At 37.8% G+C, this 27,320-nt stretch overlaps 1 protein-coding gene across 1 annotated transcript in view; it reads left to right on the top strand.

Annotated features, from left to right (window-relative positions):
• Positions 1-27,320, top strand: part of ADAMTS12 (ADAM metallopeptidase with thrombospondin type 1 motif 12) — a 563,652-nt gene that overhangs the window by 431,251 nt on the left and 105,081 nt on the right. The window contains exons 15-16 of the mRNA XM_003340624.4: positions 17,387-17,631; positions 18,207-18,348. Coding sequence (XP_003340672.2) covers positions 17,387-17,631; positions 18,207-18,348 — 387 coding nt within the window. The remainder of the gene's footprint in view (positions 1-17,386; positions 17,632-18,206; positions 18,349-27,320) is intronic.

Raw genomic sequence — 27,320 nt, 5'->3', positions numbered from 1 at the left:
GTCTATAAATGCCATAGAAGGTCCTGAAAATCCGGTTCTCTGGAAGGGAACCTAATCCTAGGAGGTGGAAGTCTGTTTGGGTAACCACATGACCAAAATAGAGACCCAGAAGGGGTGCCCATCAGAGAAAGCATAACAATGAGAGGAGGCTGGCGTTGGTTCTAAACCCTAATACAAGAACAATGGCTGGAGACAGCTCAAACAGAAGAGACAGACAACTATAGAGAACATTAATAAATCCAGAGATATCCAAAAATCAAACCAAAAAGAAATGTATAATCCTATTAAAAATTGCAAGCAAGGTTTTAAAGAAAAAAACCAAGAATTTCCACAAGGATGATATGAATACATAACAAAAATGAATCAAAAAAGTAAAAAGAAAAGAAAACTCTAAAAGAAGGACCTGGAAAGAAAACAAATTTAAACAGAAAGTGGTAGGCCTTACTTAAGTAACTCCTTGAAAATGAGAATAGGACAAACTAAAATCAGGATTCCATAAGACAATAGGAAAAGTTAGAATAAAATTAAAAGACTGAAAAGTAGAAAAAAAAAAAACCTAAGCTGTCTGTTGTCCAAAACAATTAGAAACCTGGACAAGAAGAGATCATATAAGTCAACTGATTCCTTGAAAACCACAATTTCTTAACTGGTGTCTAGACACTAAATTTCAAAAAATGCTGAATAAAAACTGTCCAGGTCTATTAGAACCAGAGATCAAAATGAAAAAGTAGAAAGAATACAATTATTATCTCCTAAAGGAAACTAAAAAGATAAAAATATCAGAAATGTAATAGCTAAAATCTAAAACTTCCACAAAAAAAATTTTTATGAAGCAGCCAGAAAGAAAGTTCTAAAAGAATCATAACTAGGATCACACAAAACCCAGCAGACTCTATTATAAATGAAAGATCTTGAAATAAGTTATTCCAAAAGACAAAAATCTAATGGCTTAAACCAAGAATAACTTACCCTGAAAAGATGAATAAAATCCTACAAGGAAGAAATGTAACTTGAATGAAATAGAATACTTTAAAGAATTTCCAATGGAAAAAAAACATACTGAGTAGGAATATTGAAATGCAAGCTCAAAAAAAAAAGACATATGAAAAACTTATAAAGGGAATTGTTTTTGAATAGTTCAGAAGGTCTATATGATTATGAAAGGCTAAGATTCTAATAGAAGAAAAACTAAGTGCCCATTTAGAACATTCATGTCTTCAAAAAATATTGAAGGAGTTAAATACGAAAAACAGAGCACCTGGCAGAGTGGTAGAGTACTTGTTCTTTTCTAGAGTTTTAAAAGGGGAAAGAAAGAGGATGGAGAAAAAATGACACACTAGTATAGAAAGGAGGGAAATGAGAGAATCTTGACATTTCTTATACTTGTAATATGAGATGTATGAACATGGAAAAAATAGTGGTAATAAGCATCTGATAAAAACTCACTCTATCCAAACTCTATAAAGAAGAGTTGAACACAGAACTAGATGTAAAAATACAGCAAACTAAATAGGAAAATAATCAGGAATAGGGAGGCAGTGGTTAAAAGGCAGGATAACACTATGGAAGTAATAGTCACAAGTGAAACAAACACCCTGATTCCAAAGAGAATATTAAAAGAAAAAAGAAGAAAAACCTAACAAGTGGCAATTAGAGGAATGCTGATCAATGGGAAAATGGCTGAATTAATTGTTATAAATGAATATACAGAAATATTATTGAATTGTGTAATGGAGGGGATGAGAGGAAAGAAGGAGAGGAGAGGAGAGGGGGGAAAAGACTGAAGAAATTGGTTTTTCTTCTCCATTACTTGTGGCAAGATTAGCCAGGTCCTGCCTCCTTGAAAAGGGCATAACTCCACAGGGATGTTATTTGGGAGATGGAGGACAGAAGACAGGAAAGGAGTTTAATCAATGAAGAGACTGTATCAGAGGAGTTAAGGCCCTTGAGGTCAGAACTGTCCTTGTGGAACAAGGTGACCCTTTTGTGATTTCCAACTCCCAAGAGACATCAACAGCCAGCCCCCAAGGGTTTAGAAATAGTCAACTGTCAAGGAGACGATGACAATTTCCTTGAGCAGAAGGTACTGAATCACTGGAGTCTGAAAATCAAACCCTCTCTTGGTGAGATGTGTGACAAACCCAGGTTTTTGAGAGGTCACAGGAGAGGACAGGATTGACTCAATGATTTCAAATCCTAATTCCCTTTGTTATATTATCTAGAGACAGGTCCAAACCCACAATCCTAATTTTCAAATGATTTATTGAGATTGAAGTAGGAAAGGAAATGCAGAGGTAGGAGGGAGAAAAGTGGGAAATGGGTAAAAGGAAGCCCAAAATATTTTCCCCTATTGCAGATTGGCCTTTCAGAGCCTGGAAGCAAAAGGCTTCTCAGCCTGGGCATCTCCTTTTTGCCAACTGCTTTCTTGCCCCTACTCTTAAACTAACTAAACCTTAAAGGTACTTATACTTGTCAAGGGACAAATAAGGGAGAGAGAGAGAATAATAATGTCCCAGGGAAGGATCTAGATGGCTCTGGTCAAAGTCCAAATCCACAATCCTTCTGGAGGATTTCAGATAGCTGTAGTTGAGCATCTTAGTGGAGAAAACAGGTCTCAAATGAATGGGCTCTTTCTCAGCTTTCAGGAGATCCACCTTTCTCCTCCACCTCCCAGGCAGGAAGTAATCCTGTCAATTGGGTTCAGAGTTCTCTCCCCCTTTGGAACCCTCAGTATCCTCTTCACCCCTTCTCCACTGCTGCTTAGCTGATTTCTCCATGAGACTGGTTTCTCTCCTAAAAGCAGAATCTCTCTTCCCTTATTTTACAAATGTAAGAAAATGATGACTATTTTCTAGAATCCTCAGAAGCAGAAACTGATGCAGAGTGAAGTAAGCAGGACCAGGAGAACAATGTATGACCATGGGATTATAAAGAGAAACAACTTTGAAAGTTTAATCTTAAGAATTTAGCTCAAAGCACTGACTAACCATGTCTCCAGAGGACCTATGATAGAGTGTGTTACCTACCTCCTGTCAAAGAGGTGTTGGATTCAAGGTCTTGGAGTAGACATGCATTTTTTTTAACCTAATGACTATGTGGATTTCTTTTGCTTGATTATGATTATTTTTACAAGGTGATCTTTTTTAGTCTAATTAAAAATGGAAGTGGCAAAGGGGAATATCAAGAATGATTTGCCACAAACAAAAAAGATGTCCAATGAAACATTTATAAAAGTTCACAAAGGAGTATAGAAGATAGTTGAGAAGGGATCACAGGACAAACAGAAGAGTTTTGGAAGTGCGATAGAGCTCTCTATCTGTAGGGGATACAGTCCAAGACCTAATTAGATGGCTAAGAATTATGTTATAAGCAAGATCTGCTGACTCCATTTATTTGTGCCTTTTCTCACCACTCTTGCCCTACATTTCAGAGCTCTGCATCTTCCCTCTCCAAAAAAATAGAAATACAGTGGGAGCAGAAGAGACCTCTGTCCTGGGGAGACCTCTAGAATAATTGACATTGAATAACTGAAAGCAAGAATAAGGAAGCACCACTGTAATTTATCGTATGCTTTTAATCAAGAACAAGAGGTACAGAATAGAGACTTTTACTTTCAAATATAATCCCTTTTATATTTTACTTTATGCAGGGAAGTGCTTATTTATTAATTTCAGAATAATTTTTAAGGGCAATGGCTATAGAGATTCAATGAATAAGGATTTAAGTCAAGGCAAAAATATTAGGAAGTCAGTTCTGATGAAGCACAGCAAACTGGAATTTGGGTTTTGGTTTGTTTGTTTGTTTTGTTTGTTTGTTTTTTTGCGTAATCCAAGACCCTTTCAGGAGGAAAGAAAGCTCCTATTTCTTCCCTTGTCAAATAGTCATTAGACCTGAATCTACTTTCAGAGAATAATTAAAAACTCTATAAAGTGGTTGGGCTCCTCAGAGAAAAGTACTTTCTTCACATTAAGTGACATTCTAATCAATTCTTCACCACTTAGGGGTCATCTCATTGTCCAGTGGGCAGACTTTTTCTCTCCCTCTCCTATTACTGCCTGTCCTTTGGCTTCTTCCTTCCTTTTTAACATCAATAGAGAAGAGCAGGGAAAAGAATTGAAATGACATTCAAATCCTGGACTTCATTTATTTTTTAAATTTCCCTGAGAGAAAGATGAGAGATAATAATTATAAGTGGAAATGGTGTGGGGATCTTTTTGTCTGTAGGTTTTATTTTACCATCGTTAGCACAACTAATTTGTGGGTTTTGTTGAGGTCTGATTGATGAAAACTTCAATGCTGTTGCCAGGAGGTTTCTCTACCCACCATTTCAATGGGTTGTCTTAGCAACAGACTTTTTTTTTTAATTTTGTAACAGACACTGATAACTTTCCCTTTAACCCACATTTCTGATGCAGGGATATAGAATCATAGAGTGACAGGATCTCAGAGTTGGAAAGGACATCAAAAATCCAAATTATACCCAAGTGGGATTATCTTCTATAGTGGCCCAGAAAAGTCATCACTCTGGTACCAACTGTAATATCTTGAGTGATATAGAATTCACTAAATCCCAAGGCAACTCATTCCATTTTTACACTTTTCAATAACTTCATGCTATGAAGTTATTCTTCAGAGTAAGCCAAAATATATCAGAACTTCCACCTACTTCTCATATTTCTCATCCTCATGGTCAGGTTAAAAATAAAAGGAGGGCTTCTAATTCCTCTTTCAAATAGCCCTTACAATATATGAGGATGAAACTCATGTCCCCTAATTATTCCTCTGATGATTAAAGCCATTATTAATTCCTCTCACTATCATTATTACCAATGTTCTTGAACTTACTACAGGCTTCCCTTCCATATTGTGGAATTTAGGGGTACCATGCCTCTGTGATCTGGAAAATTCATAAAATTCTTTGGCCCTTTCATACCAGAGAAAGTCTGAATTTTTTTCTTTTTCTTTTATAGAGTGTTTACAGTACCTGTAAAAACTTGTAAAATTTGGGTTAAGTATTTGGTCATAGGCTATATAGTTTCTAAGCTTTTTCTGTGTCATCTGTGGCTTGTGCAAAACTCTCTAAAATCGCCATTTAATTTCTTATGCCAACCCACGAAATATCAACTGGCATGAGGAAAGTAATATGTGGAAGAGATACCTGTGCTTTTTTTTCCCTAAAATGTGAGATTGAATTCTTACTTTGTCTTTTGTATTACAGTGTTATCTCATGTTGACCTTACACCATCTTTAAAAAAATCACTTTTTTCATATCACTTATTGTCTACTCATTCCTCTTCCATCCTGTATTTGTGCCCAAATGTATAATTTGGAATGGATATTAGACCTTTTTGCCTTCTCAGAAGACAGACCAGGAGCAGAGGGTGAACAAAGAGAAATATTTAAGCTGGAGGACTTCAAACAAAAGCTAGATGACCTCTGTTTATGTTGAATAGAGAATTTTTGGTCAGCCATAAATTGAACTGGACAGCCTCTGAACTGTGTTCCAACTCTGAGATTCTAATGCTTTATCTTTCTTTTTTATTAAACTTCATTTTACTATCCTGGTGATCTGACCTATGAGAGTATTAGGATTTAGGGATCAAAATTCTTTAATCTAGTGTATTAAGCATACATCTTGCCTTTATGATATCCTCCCCCAAAATGTTAATCACTCCATCTATACCATAATGAAAGTAATAAAAAAAAAAGTTTTGTTTGTTTGTTTTTTAATTACAGTGACTCCTCACATATTGCAGGAAAATCTGCAAAGTGGTGGCATTATATTTATTTTATTATTTGCATATATATTTTAAGGCTTTATAAACCATTTTCACTCTACTATAAACCTTTGCCACATTTTTATAAACACTGAGCCAATCAGCGTCCAGGATACAGAACACAGCACTGAGGTTGGTCCCACAATATAACGAAAACCCCACAATAGATATTTTTTCTTGAAAAACCCAAGATACAGTGAAGCCACAATAAGTGAACCGTGATATAATGGGGGCAACTGTATTGGATTTGGATTCAGAAAAACTATCTACTATGTGCCCTGGAGAATGTCACTCCACATTTCCAGCGGGAGGTTTTTACTCCTACCTGCTCGCATTCCGAGCTGGGAAATATAAACAAAGCCCCTTTATCAGAAAATATTTTACACAACATCAAGCTCTACCACTGCTGATGGTATCCTATGCCAGTTACACTCCTTGCTTAAGTATTAGAATTCTGTTATTGCACACTCTGAATTCCTAAATTATTATTTCATAGACCATTTACTGGGATCTTTGCCCTTTTCCTTCCCCAATCTCCGTAATCTGGCTTCCTAACCCTGGCTACCTGAACTCTTAGATCCCAAATGTTTTGTCTATGTCTACCTATACTTCTCCTTCCTCACCTTTAATGAGTTTCCAGATCTTGATTGCTGAATCTTCCCAACTTATGGTGTCTGATGCCAAACCCCTTTTGTTTAACCAAATTTTGGCTATGGTCCTGGCTCCCATTTTCTGCTCTGATTTCTGCTCAGTTCTAGACAGAATTAAAAGCTAGAATTCAAACCATGTTCTGTAACTTTAATCTAAATTGTTAAAGCATTTGGCTAAACCACTAGTTCCATCAATCTCTAATTCTGCTCTTGCAACAAATAACCAAGACCTCTTAAGAAAAGACCAAATAAATATAACACCGTAGCCTTCAATATTCATGACATTTCTCATGAAACAAGATACCACTTAATACATCAGAGTTTTTATTACTAGATTTAAAACCTATCATGGAAGTAAATTTAACTTTCTTGGCTTAATAACTTTGAATTAACTATAATTTCCCTTGCCTAAGATCTGTACAAATCTAACCCAGTTTCAATATCAGAATATTCAGCATATTTTTAAAAATCTCCCCTGCAAAAATTAGGATAGAGTTCATTTCCAGGCTTTATTCTGCTCTACAATGGTCCCCATCCTTCAGAAGAAGAGCTGCTTACCAAAGAAAAGGAAGTAAAAGGAGCCAACTGTATAATTATAGAAGAGTATTTCATTCTGTTATTCACTCCTTCTTGTCCTCTCACTGTGCCATAGTGGGTAGAGTGCCAGATTTAAGGTCAATATTTACTCTTCATGTGACTTTCAGCAGAATCACTGAACTTTTCTCAGGCACTATTTCCTCAGCCATAATGGAATGATATACATAGCAGTTACCTTGATCAACTGAGATAGAAATAAGACTGCAGTTCTTTAGTCTTATTTCTATCTCAGTTGATCCTCACAACAATCCTATATAAAATGAAACAATTTAGCCTTCTGAAATGTCCAGTTAGCCTATTCATTTCCATTTGATACCCATTTTCATTTTCATTCATTTTTCATTCGATACCTATCTTCTGTTGTCTTCTGGTTTTTATTTAAAGGGGAGTGGGGTATTTAAGGCAGGCATCCTCCTGCAAAGAAAATGGGGACTTGCAATCATACATTGCTCTTTCCCTGGATCCTTCTCACATAAATCATTAGACTTTGGCCTTCGGTGAGGATTCCATTATATACTACAAAGGGACAGAGTAAATCATAAAAGGAAAAAGCAAACCAGTGGATGCAGATCATTGTCTGAGGTTGATATTATAAGCCCTTTTACTTAAACGTATTTTATTAAGAATGACAGATATTGGAAACCAAAGGAACTTTGTCTAGACTGGAATATAGTTTACAAGATTTGCATTAACCTGAAAACTCCATTGTACCTGGTCATTTATTCAAAAGGTTACCGGCTGTTGGATGCTCAAGCCTTTTATCACAACCCTATGAGAATATAGATGGTGGCTTCTTATTCTGGGATGCCGAAGCTCAGGGCTAGGCAGGCAAGTCTCCTGTAGCTTCTAATAATAGTTTCTATTGACTCTTAGGGCTGGGACTTCCTGACTCAGAGTAAAGCTCTCCTGGGCCCCATAGTTTACCTGGACGAGTACCTACTGGCTCCCTTGAGGAAAAGAAGCTTAGAAAGGGCAGCAGCTCTGTGCTTATAGGAAGAAAACTGACAATAGCCTGTTGCTGTGAATGATCCCCTGCCCTTCTCCTTCTCCCCCACCCCCCTCCCCACCAGGACACAAGACAACGAAATGGCATCTTCTTGTTGCTGGTAACTGGTGGAATACATGTTTTAGTAAGCTGGCCTCAGGTAATGAAGGGCAGAGTGGAATCTGTAAAAGCAGAGACCGTAATTAGGTTAATATGTCTGCAGGAAGAAGGGAGAATGTTTTTAGTTTTTAGTCAGTGCCTGTGTTTTAGGGAGAGTTTTCAGATGAGGATACATTTGGGGTATTCAAGATACATCTCACAAGAGGGCTTGGGATGGTAAGGATTTGATTTGGTTTGGTTTTTAAAGAATAGACGATCTCCATGGCAATATATATGGAGTATATAAGGTGAGGGATAGAGATTCCAAGTTCTGAAAGAAATTAGAAGAAGGAAAGTTCACTGAATGAATGTTGGGATAATTGGAGAACTAGTATCTAAGCTTGACTTTGAAGGAAGGAAGTGATTCTTTAATACTCTTACCTATCACCCACATCCCTATCCCTGCCACTACCATTATCATCATGAGCTCCAAATACATTTATTCATATTTATTATTATTATTATGTGAATACAGACCTGGGGACTACTTTAATATGTCTGCTTGGAAGAAGAGAGTATTACTGTTTTTAATCAGTGCCTCTGTTTTGGGGGTAGTTTTTAGGTGAGGATTCTTTTTCTCCATATGTCTATTAATTCTAATTTTTCTAAGATTTCATTCACTTCTTTTACCTCTTTCTTATTTATTTTTTGATTTGATTTATCTAAATTTGATAATGGTTGGTTTAAGTCTCCCACTAGTATGGTTTTATTGTCTATTTCTTCCTTCAATTCTCCTAGTTTCTCCATTAGAAATTTGGGTGCTATATTATTTGGTGCATACATATTGATTAATGATATTTCCTCATTGTCTATAGTCCCTTTTAACAAAATATAATTACCTTCCCTATCCCTTTTGATCAGGTCTATTTTTGCATTGGCTTTATCAGATATCATGATTACCACTCCTGCCTTCTTTCTATCAGTTGAAGCCCAGAAGGTCTTACTCCATCCTTTAATTCTGACCTTGTGGGTGTCAACCCGCCTCATGTGTGTTTCTTGAAGACAACATATGGTAGGGTTTTGGATTCTAATCCATTCTGCTATTCATCTGCGTTTTATGGGTGAGTTCATCCCATTCACGTTCAAAGTTATGATTGTCATTTGTGGACTCCCTGGCATTTTGATTGCCTTCCCTAATTCTAACCTTTTCTTCTTCGGCTCTACCTTTTAGTCCAGTGATTTACTTTGAAACAGTCCCCCTTGTCCCCTCCCTTGATGTTTCCCTTTTTAGTCCCTCCCTTTTTCTTCCCTCCCCCTCCCCCCCTCTCTTTCCCTCCCTTTTTGTTCTCCCTCTCCCCCTCCCCCCCTTGGTTTTCCCTTCTCCTTACCCTTGTTGGGTAAGATAGAATTCAAGATCCCAATGGATCTGGATGTTTTTCCCTCTCAGAGCTGATTTCCCTGAGATTGAGGTTTAAGTAACCCCCCCCCCCTCTCTTCCTCTCCTTCTTATAGGAGTTTTCTTCCCCTCCCCTTCCCATGTGAATCTTTGTGTGAGAATGATTATTCTATTTGGTCTTTCTTTACCCCCTATTTATACATTACATTTTCCCCACATGTTAGTATACATAGGTTGATATAAATGTAGTCCTTATAGAAGAGAGTTTGAGTAAAAGAAGAAGATAACATTTTCCCCTTTCCTTAATATTTACCTTTTCAGGTATTCCTTGCTCTTTGATTTTCGGTATCAAACTTTCCACAGAGCTCTGGTCTTTTCTTTGCAAAAAGTTGGAAGTCTTCTATTTTGTTGAATGCCCATACTTTCCCTTGGAAGTATATAGTCAGTTTTGCTGGGTAGCTGATTCTTGGTTGGAGACCCAGCTCTCTTGCCTTTCTGAAGATCATGTTCCATGCCTTACGATCATTCAGAGTAGAACTTGCAAGGTCTTGGGTGACCCTGATTGGCATTCCTTTATATCTAAATTGTCTTTTTCTGGCTTCCTGTAGGATTTTTTCTTTTGTTTGATAGCTTTGGAATTTGGCAATTACATTCCTGGGAGTTGTCTTTTGGGGGTTTAGTGTAGAAGGTGTTCTGTGAGCTCTGTCAGTGGCTGTATTGCCCCCTTGTTCTAGAATCTCTGGGCAATTTTCTTTGATTATATCTTGTATCACCATGTCCAGTTTGGTGTTTATTTCTGGCTTTTCTGGGAGTCCAATTATTCTTAAATTATCCCTTCTCCCCCTATTTTCCAAATCTATCACCTTGTCGGTGAGATATTTTATGTTCTCTTCTAATTTCTTGGTATTTTGGCTTTGCTTTATTGATTCTTGCTCTTTTACACGATCGTTGTCTTCCAGCTGCCTGATTCTGGCCTTTAAAGCCTGGTTTTCTTTTACAGTTTGGTCAAACTGGTTTTGTAGATGCGTGAATTTCTTTTGCATTATTTCCAACTTTTCCTCCCAGAAGGCTTCCATCTTTTTGGTCATTTCTGATTCAAATTCTTCATAGGTTTGTGGAGAGTTTCCATTTCCTTTGGAAGGTTTTGGAGCATTTTCTTTTATATTATCTTCTGTCTGCTCTGTATTTTGTATTTTGGCTCCATAGAATGTGTCCAAAGTCGCCCCTTTCTTCTTATTTTTCTTGGTATTTTGGGGCTTCTGTGGTTCTGTGGAGTTTGCCATTTCTGAGTGTGGAGGATTAGTTTTTCTTGTCTCTGTCTAGTGTTCAGAGGCTTTAGTCCTGGGCAGATGGTTCTATGAGCTTTCCCTGGGTTAAACTGAATATGCCTCACTGGAACTGGAATGGAAGGGTCGGACCACGAGGCCACACTCTCCCCCTAGCTCGCTTTCCGGAAGTTGCCTTCAGAATCGCTGGCCGTGAGGCTGTTTCGTCCGCCTGCGGGGGGATGGGCTGCAGCTTTCCCAAGCTCCGGGCAAGGACTTTCACTGAGACTTGGATAGCAGGATCCAGCCCGTGAGGCTGTCTTGCCCGCCCTGAGGGTTGCTGTTGTTTTGACCAGCTCTCTGCAGCGGAAGCCCCAGGCAGTAACTTTCACCGGGACTGTAGAAGGCCCTGAGGGTTCTGCTCTCTGAGCCCGGCCGGGCTGCGGCTTCCGGGAGCCTTGGACTCTGCGCTCCTACCCCTGAGGTCCCAGTGATCTCGGGTTCTGGCTTTTAAGGGGAGCCGTACCTTTTGATCCGGGTCCAGGTCCAGGAGGAGGGTTCCCAGGGTCTGTGCTGTTGATCGTTTTGAATTTCGGCGCCTTAGGAGCTTATCGTTTGAGATCGGTCGGGAAGGGTTTTCAGGAGATCTGAGCTTTAGCTTTCTCTAAGCCACCATCTTAACCGGAAGTCGTTAGGTGAGGATTCTTTTAACTACTCCATGGAGCTGTATCCTCATTGATGTGGATGTGCCCTCCAATGATGCAGATTGAACCATCTATGCTCACCTCTCTTCTGCAACTCCTATTCAAATGCTTCCCTTAATTTACAACAATGTCCTCTCCTCCCACAATGGGCTGAGGGTCTTTCTTGCCTTCTCCTGTTCTTCCAAGGATACCAGTGGAACATTCCTAGTCTTGCTCATGTGGCAAGCTCCTCTCCTATCTCTGCTTATACATTACTTTTAAACACATTCTTTAGTGTCCTCCCCTCAATTTGTAACATTGGATAGAGTGTCAGGGAGATTCATCTTCATCGATTCAGATCTGGCCTCAGATACTTCCTCCCTGTGTGACCCTGGGAAAGTCACTTAACCCTGTTTGCCTCAGATTCCTCATCTGTAAAATGAGCTGGAGAAGGAATGGCAAACCACTCCAGTATCTTTACCAAGAAAACTTCATGTGGAGTCACAGAGAATCAGACATGACTAAAACTACCAAATAATAAAAGGAGCTTTGAAATTTTTCAAGAGTAATCTAGCCCATTTCCTTCCTATTATCTCATTATGGCCCCAAATGATTGTTTAGAAGCCCTTTACATATATTATCTCATTTATCCTCACAGCAACTTTGTGATATAGATTGTATTATAATCCTCATTTTATAGATGAGAAAATTAAAGCTGAGGGAATCTAAATGACTTGGCTAAGGTGACTAAGAAGTATCTATGTCAGGATTTGAACTCAGGTCTTCTTGATTTTTTTTAAGTTCACTCTAGATATGGTGCCATTTTATGCAAACATGGATATTTCTATATTTTTTGCATGTGTACATGTATGTACATGTCTGTGTATGTTATGTTTATGTTTTATGTACTGGTTTTTGCCTTAATTCACTGAGGAAGGAAACAGTAAAACACTCCAGTATATTTGCCAAGAAAACCTGATGGGCAGTTTTGTTGTATTATGGTCCATGGGATCATGAAAAGTCAGATTTGACTGACTAACTGAACAACAACAATATACCAGGCACTTATGGAGAGCATAAACTCCCAGTTTCAAGTTTCACCTGGTATTTATGACTAAAGGGTTATCAGATAATATTCTTTCTGGCACATCTTTCAAGTAAACAATAGGTTATACTTGCTTCCTTCACTCACACTCTTCAATTCTATACAATCTGGATTTCACCCCCACCACTTTCTAGAAATTGTTCTGATCTAGGGCTTTAAATGACTATGAGAAAATCTGATTGAGATATTTTTCCAAGTTCTGATTCTTATTGTTTTTCAGCTTTCAACAGTTGACTGCTGCATCCTTCTTCATATTTTCTCATTCCTTAGTTGCCATGATATTGCTCTCCACTCATTTTCCTCTACCCATCTGATGACTCCTTTGTTTCCTTTCCTTTTTTACTTCCTCTGAGGATAGATAGATAGATGGATAGATGGATGGATGGATGGATGGATGGATGGATGGATGGATGGATGGATAGATAGATAGATGGATGGATGCATAGATGGATGCATGGATGGATGGATGGATGGATGCATAGATGGATGCATAGATGGATGGATGGATGCATAGATGGATGGATGCATAGATGGATGGATGCATAGATGGATAGATGGATAGATGGATAGATAGATAGTATTTTAGGCTATTTAGAATACTGAGCTTGCTGCAACCATTTTTTAAAAAACCCTTAACTTGCATCTTGGAATCAATACTATGTATTGGTTCCAAGGCAGAAGAGTGGTAAGGGCTAGGCAACGGGGGTTAAGTGCCTTACCCAGGATCATGTAGCCAGGACATATCTGAGGTCAGATTTGAACCCACAACTTCACATCTTTGGGTTTGACTTTCAATCCACTGAGCTACCTAGCTGCCTTTCTTATGAACTTCCATGTCTAGGACTGACTCCTCTGACCTTTGGAATTTTCAAGACAACAAATTCCTTGTAACAAATATACATGATCAAGCAAAACAAATTCCCCCAGTGACTGTATATTGTTAAAAAACACCATATCTTATTCTGTACCCTAAATCCATCATCATTCCTATGTCATGGATATCATGTTTTACCATCAGTTCTCTAGAATCACAGATAGTCATTATTCTGATCCTAGTTCTTACAGCTTTGAAAATTATCTATTTTCACAATGTTGTTGTTATATAAATTATTCTCCTTGCTCCACTCATTTCATTCTTCATCAGTTCATATAAAAGTCTTCCAAATCATTCATATTTGTGATATCAATGCTATAGAATAAATAAATTGTTTTTCTGCTTTTGCTTAATTACTGTGCATTAGCTTATACAAGTCTTTCCATTTTCTTTTTCTTACTTATTTTCTCTTTTCTTACCCTTTGCACGTATTACATTGTCCCTTGCAATAACCTATATTTATCTATTTAAGTTACAGGCCCTCTTCCTTTTCCCAAGAGATTTAAGTTCCTTGAGGGCAGGGAACCTGTCATGTTAAGCTTTGATTTCCTAACACTAAGCATGGCTCCTTATACAAAGAAGACACGTTTAATAAATGTTCATTCAATTGCTTATTTGAATATAAACTTCTTGAGGGCAATTATTTTTCATTTTTGTCTTAATATACTTAGCACCTGGCTCAGTGCCTCCAATATAAGTAGGCACTTAGATGCTATTGAATCAATGTTGAATAAATTTCAAATTTAGTAAATTATTATCAAGCATCTAACATGTGGAAGATACTATGCTAGGTGCTGAGTATGCAAAGCAAAAGACAATCTCTTGCCTTCAATAGTTCATATTCTACTGTTGAGATACACCATGTATATAGAAAATAATAAATTTTTAAATGAATATGAAGTTATTTAAAGAGGAAGGGAATGCTGTCAACTGGAGGGACCGAGAAAAACTTGAAGAAGGTGGCACTTGAATTATGCTTTGAAGGAGTCAGTGTTCTAAGACACAAAAATGAAGAGAGAGAGGCAACCCCTGCAAATGTATGGAAGTGAGAAATGAAATTTTGTGTATAAAGAACAGCTAGTGGGCCAACTTAACTTTGGAGTTTGGGAGGGGAATGAAATGAAATAAGACTGAAAAGGTAAATGAGAGGTAAGTTGTCTTTTGTATTTTATAGGCTGAAGATTTTGTATTTTATCCCAAAAGGACAATAGGTTATGACTTCAAAAGAAGGTGGATTAATCATGTAAAGAGATATAATAGACAGGCAACTCGAGGGCTATATTGGTATGCTAGAGATATTCAGAGAAGCAGAAAATATCCTTCAGTATGTTGGGTAAATCTTATATGGAAGATGGATGAAAAGACATAGGCAGGAAAGGAATAATGAACTGGAGGAATTCCATGTGAACTGGAATGACCTCCAGGAATTGATGCAGAGTGAAAGGAGCAGAACCAGGAGAACATTATACACAGAGACAGATACACTGTGGTACAATTGAATGTAATGAACTTCTCCAATAGTGGCAATGCAGTGATCCTGAACAACTTGGAGGGATCTATGAGAAAGAACACTATCCACATCCAGAGGAAGAACTGTGGGAGTAAAAACACAGAAGAAAAACAATTGCTTGATCACATGAGTTGATGGGATATGATTGGGGATGTAGACTCTAAGTGCAAATATCAATAATATGGAAATAGGTCTTGATCAACTGCACACATAAAACCCAGTGGAATTTCATGTCAGCTTTGGAGGGAAGTTGGGGGATGGGAGGGAAAGAACATGATTCTTATAATCATGGGAAAATATTCTAAATTAACTAATTAAATAAAATTTTCCAAAAAATAAAAATAAATAAAAATAAAAGACATGGGCAGGAATCCCACAGGAGAGAAGGCATGGCAACATTATCTTTATAGATAAATAGCATGGAGCGGTGGTGAATGGAGAAGTGCTATACTTGAGTCAAGAAGATGCGAGTTTAAATCCTGTCTTAGACACTTTACTAGCTATCTGACCTTGAGCAACTCTAGGTATCCACATATGTAAAATGAGGAGTTTGGAATCAATAACCACTGTAAGGTCCCCTGCAACTCTGTGATCCTATGACTACCCACAATTGTGAAATTCCAAATCTGTCAAGTTGCCATTTGATTCCCCAAGTGAGTTTACCTATTTCTTTCAGTCAGACATAATTTGGAGATGATCAATTATTTCCTCTTTTGCTGATTGTTTTATTTAACATACAAACTGGTTCATAGGTACCTTTATTTTATTTTTCTTGTAAGGAAATCTTGTTGCCAGTCTTAAAGCATTATATAAATGTGATCTGTTACTATTATCATTTTTACTCAGTATCTCTTGTACTTTGATTTGTCAGCAAGAAATAGAGGTGACTGTAGTTTCTAATGCTTTGAGATTTCCCTCATAAACTTCAGTACAAAAAAGGGCTACAAAGTATTGTCATTCTGAAATGTTCCTCTGTAGCCCACACCCAGCCAGTTCTAGAACCAAGTGTTCTATATCCCATCACTGATTCATTTTTAAGTCTTGATGTTTTGTCTGTCTGTCTCTCTCCATCCGCCCATCCATCTCTCTGTTCACCCACCTGTACACCCAATCCCCCTCTTATCAGTCTATCTTTCTTTCTATGTATTCATCCGTCTATCTATGCCTTTGTCTATTTATCTTTCCACCTACCTATCCAAACATCGATCTCCATCTATCTATCCATTTAAATATCTGTCTCTGTCTTTTGTCTCTCTCAATCAATCTGCCTATCTATCTGTCTATCTTTCCATGTTTTGCTTTTCCTCCACTGAAGCATTTTATTTACATGCATATTCTTTAAAAAAATAATCTCAGGATTTTTCTTACTGTGTTCCCATATTGCTTCCACAAGGTCCATGACGCCAGCTGAGCTTGCAAGCTTGCTGAACCCAGATTGAAGAAAGAGCAGCAGAGCTTTCACCACTCTTTCAGATCTAGAGTTTACTGCACTATGACTACTCAGTCAGTCCATGAGGTTCATATTGATTTGTGCTGTCCTGTGATCATCAGTGATCTCATTGCCAATATTCCAATGTTTTGTCATTGCAGTTAGGAACAAGACAATGACTTTAGAGCAAGCATTCTTTCTTTTTCTTTTACATTAAAAAAAAAACCCAATGACTTTTTGAGTTACATTTACTTTGAGTTTTTATATATTACCTGACTATATACATATGATTTGTCATAAAATGTAATAAGTTTGCTGATCCAAGAGAAACAAATGCTCAAGCTATTTCCAAAAGTCTTTGTCTTATTAAGGTTTTCCATCTTCTTTTGTGACATTGACTCTTAGGCACTCATTTTTAGAGTAATCTTTTTAAATACATGAAAGAAAATGCATAGTTACAGAGGAAATCAGTCACACAGAAATATAGTTATCAAAATTTTCAAACCAAAGTTAAGATCTATACCAGCCCCCTCCTTTTTCAGGTAAGAAAATTGATGGTCAAAGAGGTTAAGTGATTTGCCTAAAGGAAGCAGAAGAAAAAGCATTTGTACTCAGATCCTGAGTTGAATCCAGATCTCTTCCTTAATTTTTTTTTAATCCTTTGCCTTCTCTCTAACAATCGATTCTGTGCCGGTTCCAAGGCAAAAGAGTGGTAAGGGATAGGCAACTAGGATTAAGTGACTTGCACATGCTCACAGAGCTAGGACATGTATGAGGTCACATTTTAGCCTAAGACCTCCACTCTCCAGGTCCAGCTTCCTATCCATTAAGCTACCTAGCTGCCCCTAGATCTTCTTCCATTTTGTACATAATTTCCTCTCATTCTATTGAAAACTCTATAAAAGCAGGAACCAGGTTTTATTGAAATGTTTGTGTTTTCCCAAGTGCACCACATATGGTAGGCATTTAATAAACAGTTGTGGAATTTAATCTGTTCATCTGTCTTGTCTCCTTAGGCTATGTTGATATTGGGCTTATTCCAAAAGGAGCAAGGGACATACGAGTAGTAGAGGTTGAAGAAGCTGGGAACTTTCTGGCTGTCAGGAGTGAAGACCCAGAAAAGTATTACCTAAATGGGGGATTTATTATCCAGTGGAATGGTGACTACAAGCTGGCAGGGACAGTCTTCCAGTATGACAGGAAAGGTGACCTGGAGAATCTGAGGGCAGCTGGCCCCACCAACGAATCTGTGTGGATACAGGTAATATACAATGTCAAGAGGAAGTGCCAAGTTCTAAATGAGGTGGCACTTTTCATGTATACTTTTCAGAACAGTGGATTGTGGGAACATTGATCACTAAGCTAAGATAATTAACTGCACCATTACGTGACTCAAACACTCACTGAAACCAAGTAACAAAAAGAGGTTCAAGGTTATTAAATTTGTTTTGTTCTACAACTGATGGGTTTTTTTAGAAGTCAGATACATTTATTTTAGATCTTTAATGTTTCCTGTGATTTCTGTCTTTCCATGTGAATATTAAGTCATAAAAAGCCAGCCTGATGTAGCTGATAGATAGCCCCTATGTCAGAAATGCCCGAGTTCAAATTACATCTTTGGCACATATTGGTTGTGTGATCCTGGGCAAATCATTTAACCTCTCAGTGCCCTAGGCAATACTCTAGTACTTCAAGCTGCAGAACATTCACCTGCCAATATACCTTGGTAGAGGGAGTTCCTTACTGGAATATTCCAATACTAATAAAATAACTAATTCAATTTTTTTTCATATTTTCACAATTCAACTTGAGGTCAGTCTCTATCTTGCTTTTCAGCTCCTCTTCCAAGTGACCAACCCTGGCATAAAATATGAGTATACAATACGAAAAGATAGCAGCTCTGAAAATGATGTGGAGAAGCCAGAGTATTTTTGGCAATATGGCAGCTGGACAGAATGCAGTGCAACATGTGGGACAGGTAAGTGCTGGCTCATTTGAAATTTGGCTGGAGCTTTAGGAGAGCTGTATTGAGAAAGAAAGATTAGCCTTTTCTTCCTTGGCTCCAGAAAGTAGACCTGGCATCAATAGAGAATTGTTTCTGAAAGCTAGAATTGAGCTCAATAGATAGAAAAGTCTCTCAATAACTAGTGCTATTCAAAATGAAATGGATGACTCAGTGGAATTGCTTGTCAGTTCCAAGAGGGGGAAAGAAAGAGGGGGAAATCATGAATCTTGTAACCACAGAAAAATATTCTAAATAAATAAACAAATAAATTTTAAAAAATGAAATCGTTGACTTTTTTTCAGAGTGGCATAACAAAGAGTGCCAGATTTGGAAATAAGGGAGGAGTCTTGTTTCTGACACTCACCAGCTATGTGCAACCCTAATCAAGATATTCAATTTCTCTGCATTTTATTTGCCTCCTCTGAAAAAATAAGGATAATAACTAGAGGGCCTGTCTCATAAAGGTGTTAGATCCATTTCAATAAATGTGGGAAGTTAGGTGATACTTTGCAAATGCTAAACCTTGAAAGCTAATTATGATCCATCTAGCTGGGTGTATAGTCCTGTTCTACACTACACAAGATTTTTGTTTTTGTTTTTCCATGAGAGAGTACATACAGTACACTATCCTCACATCTCAATTTTCTTTCCTCTTTGATTTATCAGAGCTTATGTCTTGCCAGAATCCAGCCCTGGGTTACCCACAACATCTGCATTCTGCCAACTTTGACTTTATTGCTGAATAGTGAAAGCTGCAGGAAGTCACTTGACTATGCCAACTGGCACTACTACAGATGTCTGTTATCTGATCTCTGTTGGGTCCTAACAGCTTTCTTTCTTCACTAATCGATTCTGTCATATTGCCCCTAGAGGCTATTCTAAACCTTCTCTTTGATCCACAAGCTTCCAGTACCACCCCTCCCTCCTATTAGCAGAGGATCGCATTTACTACTTTAATGAGAAATTAAAAAAGCATTTTAAGTTCCCACTTCTTGCCTCTTTTATTTATCAAAGCTCCTCCCACACCATGCATGTCTCCTTCTTCAAAAATGTCTCTTAAGAAATGGTGGCCTTCTTGTCAAGGTCAACTTCTACCTGTATCCTTGAACCCATTCCCTCCTATCTCATCTGGCAACTTGCCCCCTTAATCTCTCTCCTATACACTTTCTCTAGTCTTCAATTTCTCCCCATTGACTGGCTCCTTCCTTAATGCCTATATATTTGTTTAGGTCTTCCTTATCCTTTTAAAATTTCTCTTGACTCTGTCATCTCCTCAAGTTGATAGCCTATATTTCCCCCCTTTCACAGCCACACTTCTAGGAAATTTTGTCTGCTTCCTTGTTTCCGGTTCCTCTCTTCCCATTTACTTCTCATTCCTTTGTGATCTATCTTTAAACCTCATGACTAAACTGAAGCTGTTCTCTCCCAGAGAACCAGTCTCTTCTTTATTGCTAAATCTGATGTCCTGGACTCAGTCCTCATCTTCTAGATCTCGCTATATCATTTGACACTTGATCTTTTACTCCTCTTGGAAACCCACTCTGTTGTGTTTTCATACCACTACTTTCTTCTATGCCCTCATTCTCCACTACTACCTTTCTGACTACTCTTCAGTCACTTTTGCTACATTCTCACCTGTGCCTCATCTTCTAACTGTAGTTAAATACAAAGGCTTTGTTCTAGGCTCTTTTCATTTCCCTCTCAACACTTCCTCTGGGTTAACTTACAGCTCCCATGATTCAAATTTATTGTCCTAGTCGAGCATGAGCTCCAGTTTCACACATCGAAACAACTATTGGGCTTCTCCAACTAGCTATCCCACAAGCATCACAAATTCAGCATTACCAATGAAAAGCTCATTGTCTTTTCCCCAAAATACACTTGTCTTCCAAAGTGCCCTGTTTCTAAGGGTTCCACACAATCCATATAGGTTCAAACACTCAAAATCATTCTGGAGTTTTCGCTTTCACTCTAACTCCCACCTACCTATCTCCTATATCTAATCAGTGGCCAAGATGTCATTTCTATCCTTGTAACATTTCTTCCATCTGTTTTCTTCCCTCCATTTATGTAGCCACCATCTTTCTTTAGATGTTCATCACACCCTGCCTTGACTATTGTAATAGTCTCTTAATTGGTTTCCCATGTTTTCAGTCTTTCCTCTCTCTACTCAATCCTCTAAACAACTCTTAAATTGATATGTCTAGAGCATAGGTCTGATCTTGTCATTCCTCTGCTCAGGACGCTTCCGTGTATTCCTATTGCCTCTAGAATAAATTGGTTTCCTCTACTTGTTATTTAAAAGGCAGCTAGGAGGTAGACTGTATAGATTGCTGGCCCTGGAGTCAAGAAGACGTGAGTTCAAATTGAGCCTCAGACACTTATTAGTTGTGTGACTCTGAGCAAGTATCTTGACCTTGCTTGCCTCAATTTCTCATCTATAAATGATCTAGAGAAGGTCATGCATGGTAAACCACTCCTGGACCTTTGCAAGAAAACCCCAAATAGGGTCACAAAGAGTTGGACATGACTGAAACAACTGAATGACAGCAACAACTTCTTATTCAAATTCCTTCACAACCTCTCTCTATAGACTGATCTCACATTACTCCCATTCTGTATTCTGGCCAAATTCTTATTTAGAGTTGTCATATATAACACACAATCTTCTATTTCTGTGCCTTTGGATAGGCTCTTCCTTGTGTCTGGAAAGTTCTACCTCATCACCTTTGTCCCTTGGAACCCTTACCTCATTTTAAAGCTAAGCTCCAATATAGCCTACAAATAAGGTTTTTCTTGCCCCCACCCCAAATACTTTGTATTACGATCAGGTGATCATAAACCTAGAGATAGAATTTATATATGTGTGTGTATTTATATATATATAATATTTATTTCTCTCTGTACCTGCTGTTTTCCCCTCAAAAGACAGCACCTTAAAGGGAAAGACTTTCATTTTTTACTTTGTATTCTCAGCACCCAACACAGGGCCATGGCATACATTAGGTATTTAATAAATGCTTGTTATAGTAACTTGTTGGATAGAGAGGCTGCTTCAACAAAAACAAATGCAACTTTTTGGTGAGGAAAAATTCTGAGGAAAATAAAGATAACATGACTGCATATATTACTTTTCCCATGACCCCCAAATCTTCCTTGGAATAGTATGATGTTTTGGTAAGAACACTGGACTGTGCAACCTTAAGTCACTTAAATTCTCAAAGCTTTAGTTTCCCTTCCTATCAAATGATGGATTTTTGCTGATCCTTTCCAGCTTTAACATAATATGATCCTAATCTCTTGGGGAACCACAGAATTTGGAGTTAGTCCACCTTTTCCTAGCATTTCTTGGGGATGAAACTAAGGCATTACTGAATAAATGCAATATGTAGCTCACTAGGGACAACTTCAGGAACTGGGATTATTTCAACAACCTGTTATTTCATATGACACATCAAGGAAAGAGAATGAGGAGCTCTTTCTATTTTGTGAACAGTATGCTAGTACATCTGGAATGAAAAGATACGTATTTGATTTCTTCAGTGATAGCAAAGGAACATCTGATTCACTTTGCTCAGGAAATCAGAGATTGCCTTGCCAGATGTCGCCTATTTTCTCTTGATACCAGTACACTCTTGTGATTGTCAAAGCTTAAAAAACATTTCCCCATTCTAATCTCTTGGAAATATTCTCTAGTTCATAATGTAGCCAGGTTTTAAGCCAAAACTTTGAGACACTTTTAAAATGTCACCTTGTTTAGCCAGAAATGAAAGCTCTGAATTTTTTTGACATCTTTGGTAGGAAACACATACCTGCCAGGTAAATTATCTTTTTAGCCTGTTGTTATTAGGCCTCAGAGAAAGTGACTTCCTCTCAGATTTCAATTCCTCAGCCAGAAAGTCTTATAGTGAAATGGATACATGGCAGTAATTTGGTCTTCAAAGTTTCTGAAGCTGAGAACCATCCCAAAAGGATGTTTTTATTTTAATATCGCTCTCCTTTTATTCCATTGTTTCAGTAAAGTTTAAACCTTGCTGCTTGGATTCCAAATTTGTTTCAGTCTACATTGCTTTTAGAGAACACTGGCAGCAGCATCTACCATCTGAACCCCCACATCAGAAATGCACATGATACAATGGGGAAGAAAAACTGCCTCTGGAGTCCAAGGACCTGGATTCACATCTCATTTCTAAGGCTTATTGCCTCTGTGACCTTGGACAAATATCTTAAGGTCTCTGTTCCCTAATCTATAAAATGAGGATGACTTTTTGTGATCCCCTCTGGAGAACCAGCTATAATCCCAAAATCCCATGACTTCATTCATGGATATCTTGAGACTTAAGATAATAATAAAAAAATAACTTCTGCAGATTATTGCACCAATAATTGCTATCATCTACTATAGGAGGCTTATTGAATGAAATGAAAATGGCTTGGTCAGGAATTCTGTACCTCTGGAGTAAACCAGATTATCTTCTAAAACTTTTCATCCTTACTTCTTTACTCTTTTGATTCTAGAAACATATTAATGGTGGAACTAATTACTTCTCCATCCCATACAAATCTTGGGCTATCTAGACTTTCTCATCCTCTGTGATTTGTGATCAGGTCTTTTTGTCTGCCATAAGTATGTAACCAAGATATATGAAATCTTCCTTTGCATTCTTTTAACATTGCATGAATTCCTGTGAAGCAGTCAACTTATCTTATTTTTCACTCTTGTGAAAGAACAACCTGCCCTCCTTTAACCATCATACATCCCTTTGGTGATATCTTCTATGTTAACATTAACACACAAGTCATCAGTAATGACAGGCTCATCTCTCCATTTACCCTGGGGTCACCTGAATGGTTGATTCTTTTGAGCTAGGGCAGTCTACGATTGTTAACCATCCAGATAGAGAATATCAAAGCAAAGAGATTAGCTTTTGTGGCTGAGAGTAATTCAGGATTATAGGAACCATTTACTGAATTTCCCAAATGCAATCCACCTGATCTCCTCCTGTTAAATTCTGAAACATATCCAGGGTCTATCAACTGGGGCTGCACAATATTTGATTCAAAGAATGTATACTGATGGGCACCTTCAGTGGGCTACCCACCCAGCAGTATGTCCCCATATGATCCCTAGGTAAACTATTTTTTATATAAGACTTTCAGTGTGGCATAATGAAAAGCACTGGATTTAGAATCAGCATTCACTCAATAAGAACACTAAACTCTTATTTTCTGTTATGTAACATGTGGATTCAAACCCAGTTCTATTAGTTATTACTTGTGTGACCTTGAACAAGTCACCCTCACTGGATTTCAGTTGCTCATCAATGAGTCCTTATCTTGGACATTTCATGAGGAGCCTCTTTTATGAGGGGGTCCTTATAAGGCTTATTTAGCTCCTAGTTCAGTTTACTTCAGAGAATATTTCACATCCTTGCTAGTTCTTGACCCCTTTCAGACAACTCTCCCCATATCTTTCTTTCCAGTTCTCCTTAATGTGTTGTCTCCCCCAATAGAATTTAAGATCTCTTAGGCCAGGGATTTTAATGTTTACTTAGGTTTATAACCCCAGTGCTTAGTATAGTACTTGGCACAGAGAAGTTCTTCTCTGTGAGAAGAACATGAAGAAACATGTCCTTCCGTCCTTTCCTTTCCTCCTCCCTTCCCTCCTTCCTTCCCTCCTTCCTTCCCTCCTTCCTTCCTTCCTTCCTTCCTTCCTTCCTTCCTTCCTTCCTTCCTTCCTTCCTTCCTTCCTTCCTTCCTTCCTTCCCTCTCTTTCTTTCTTTCTTTCTTTCTTTCTTTCTTTCTTTCTTTCTTTCTTTCTTTCTTTCTTTCTTTCTTTCTTTCTTTCTTTCTTTCTTTCTTTCTTTCTTTCTTTCTTTCTTTCTTTCTTTCTTTCTTTCTTTCTTTCTTTCTTTCTTCCCTCTCTTTCTTTCTTCCCTCTCTTTCTTCCTTTCTTCCTTTCTTCCTTTCTTCCTTTCTTCCTTTCTTCCTTCCTTCCTTCCTTTCTCTCTTCTTGACAGGACCAGCTGAATTCCTTTGTAAAGCACTTAATCACCTAAAGTGGAACCTAAAAGTGAGTTATCCTTTTTCTCAGTTTGCCAGCCCTGATCCTCCATTTCCCTATTGAACACTTTCCTGGTTTCTCTTAATATCATGACCATGTACCCAACTCTCAAAGAATTCATATAATAAAGCCAAAAGGCTTTTTTTTTTTTTAATCCAGGGACATAGAAACCTCCTGATGTCTCTGGGGATTGACTTATATGCCTTCAACTTTGTAAAATTGGCTAGATATGTTGAAGGATATGGTGAGCAGGAAATCTAGAAATAACAGATGTGTATATTCATTGAAATCAGCAAAAGTAAATTGAATTCAATGACTCCATCCAATAGTTCTTAACAAGATTTTTTCTAGACCAGCCCCAACAGCTTGTTTAGCACCTAATGTTTAAAGGGACAATATTATCTGTCAATTCCTCTAGCTCTTAATTGGTCCTTTGAAAATATCTCCCTATATCTCAAGGCCTTAAAAAAACTTGTAATTTCATTGATTTGAGTATCCCTTCCATACAATTTGCATTTTACAAATGGTCTTCTCACACACTTACCTTGTATCACTGTATTACACACAGCAAACTGCCTTAGTTGAGGCCTTGTTGCCTCTTTTCTGGATTTTTGCTATAGCCTCCTGATTGGTCTCAAATCTTTCCTCTCACCATTCCACCCTCATCTCTGCCAAAACAACTCTTTTAAAATATAGTATTGATCGTATTACTCCCTTGTATGATGAATGTCGGTGTCTCCTTAACACCTTTAGGAGTAAATATAAACTGTGTTTTGCACTTAAGTTCTTAACAACCTGTCTCCAGCCTATTGTTCCAGCTTGATTAAACATGATTCCCTTTCATGAACTCTTCAGTACAGCCAAACTGAGCTTCCTCTTGCTTCTCACTCATAATATTCCACTTCCTGTTTCCATGACTGTGCTATCTATTCTCCCATGCCAGGAAAGTATTCCTTCATCACTTCTGCCTCTTAAATCTCTAGTTTCCTTCCAAATTCAATTCAATTATAGAGATTGGAAGAATATTAGTGTCAGTCACATGAACCTTTGTTCCCAATAACAGAACTCTATTTATATGGTTTTCTAATTCTCCCCAGTGGTGCTTAGGCTTTAGAAGTAGTTCTTATCATGTAAATGTATAACCCAGTATCAGAATGCTTCATTATAAATAATAATTTTGTCCTTCCTGAAATTTAAACTAATTAGCATAGAGTTATTATGAAAAATAATTTCAGAAGGTTACTAGCAGGATGTCCTCCTGACCTAGCTTCCCTTGGTTAGTATCTCTTATGGTCCAGGAAACTGGTACTATTTTTCTGCAGGACACTATGAAGCCAGTAAGTGATAGCCCCAGAGGTATTTTATCTCCATGTACGCCATGCCATCATTTAATTAGGTCTTTTTAGCAGTCCCATTTCATCTGAAGTAACTAGCTCATGCCACTTGTTCCATCTGCTAGCATTTCACTGATGACTTCACAGTGAAGTGAGAATGGGAGGATGTATGCCATTGCTCATTCAATATCCCTGCTGTCTGACATCAGTGGTTTATATCTTGGTGAAAGTAAAAACACTTGACAATCTCCTGTTTCCATTAAATAGGGGTTACTAAGTTCCTTCATCTTTTTGGTAATGTTCTGATCCCTATTTAAAACAAGAGAGCCAGATATATTCCCTGCCTTTAAGTTCCCTTAAAGAAACTTAAATTCTCCAATATAGGAAATATTAAATATCTGATACTTCTTTAATGAGGGGCAGCATGATATAATGGATAGAGAGCAGCCGAATCATGAAGACAGATTCAAGTCCAACCTCTGATATATATATATATATTGGCTCTGTCTCCCAGGGTGAGTCATTCAACATCTCAGGGCCCTAAGGCAACTCTCCACAGCTATAAACTGCAGAATAGTTGCTGACCTCCCCTAGTAGGATAAGTGACTCCCTAGGAACTCCTTACAATGATGAAATCAAAGATTCAGACAAAAATTAATGAATTCTTTAATCCTCAAAAATCTAGGCTTTCATCAGTTTGGTTCCATCTCTGCCAATGCAGATCACATCCACTCTAAGTCTTAGAACACTGATGTTTTGGTCACATGCCCTATAGCAATTAGTAAAAACAAAGAAACCCGACAAATAAGTGACCAGGCACCCCCAATAACTCATATTTATTTACAAATAATATACATAAGCTCGTGTATTCATATATTATAAACATTATAAGAACAAAAAGAGAAATGTAATAGGACAAGCTGAAATAATCAATTTAGTATTTCTTATCAAAGGTACCAAACATTTTTATTCTTACTGAAATTTTATTAATGATAATGGGATTGAGTATGTTTTATTGTCTTTCTAAAAACCCTTCACTTCTACTCTTGCTGAAACAGGGAAACTTTGTCTAAAAAATATCACTTTGGTAGAAAGATAGAAAATGGATTCCAGTGGGGAAGAGACCCAAGGCAGGGAGAACAGTGATGTGAGATAAGAGAGATATCATTGAGATGGAAAAGATAGCAATTAGCAACTGTTTAGATATGTGGGATGAGTGAAGGAAAGGAGTCAAGGATGACACCAAGAGTGTGATCCTGAATGACTGAAAGGATGCCAGTGTCCTCAACTGGAATAGAGTAGTTTAGAAGAGGGATGAGTTTGAAAGGAAAGATAATGTCATCTTTGATGAAAGTTACAATCATGCCCACTTATTTTATGTGACTATTTCTGTTCTATCCAAAATGAAAAGAAGTAGAATAGGATGCTTCCAGAGGACAGAGTTAAGACCTTAGAGGAATCTGTGTAGCCATGAGATGATCTAGGGGGTGAAGGTGAGATTGATGGGAAGGGGGAATTTTCCAGTGATATTGGTGCAATTAATACTG

This window comes from Monodelphis domestica, chromosome 3 (assembly GCF_027887165.1).
Source record: "Monodelphis domestica isolate mMonDom1 chromosome 3, mMonDom1.pri, whole genome shotgun sequence".
Classification (NCBI taxonomy): domain Eukaryota; kingdom Metazoa; phylum Chordata; class Mammalia; order Didelphimorphia; family Didelphidae; genus Monodelphis; species Monodelphis domestica.
Note: the sequence above shows the minus strand (reverse complement) of the source record. Positions and strands in the feature narration are given on the sequence as shown.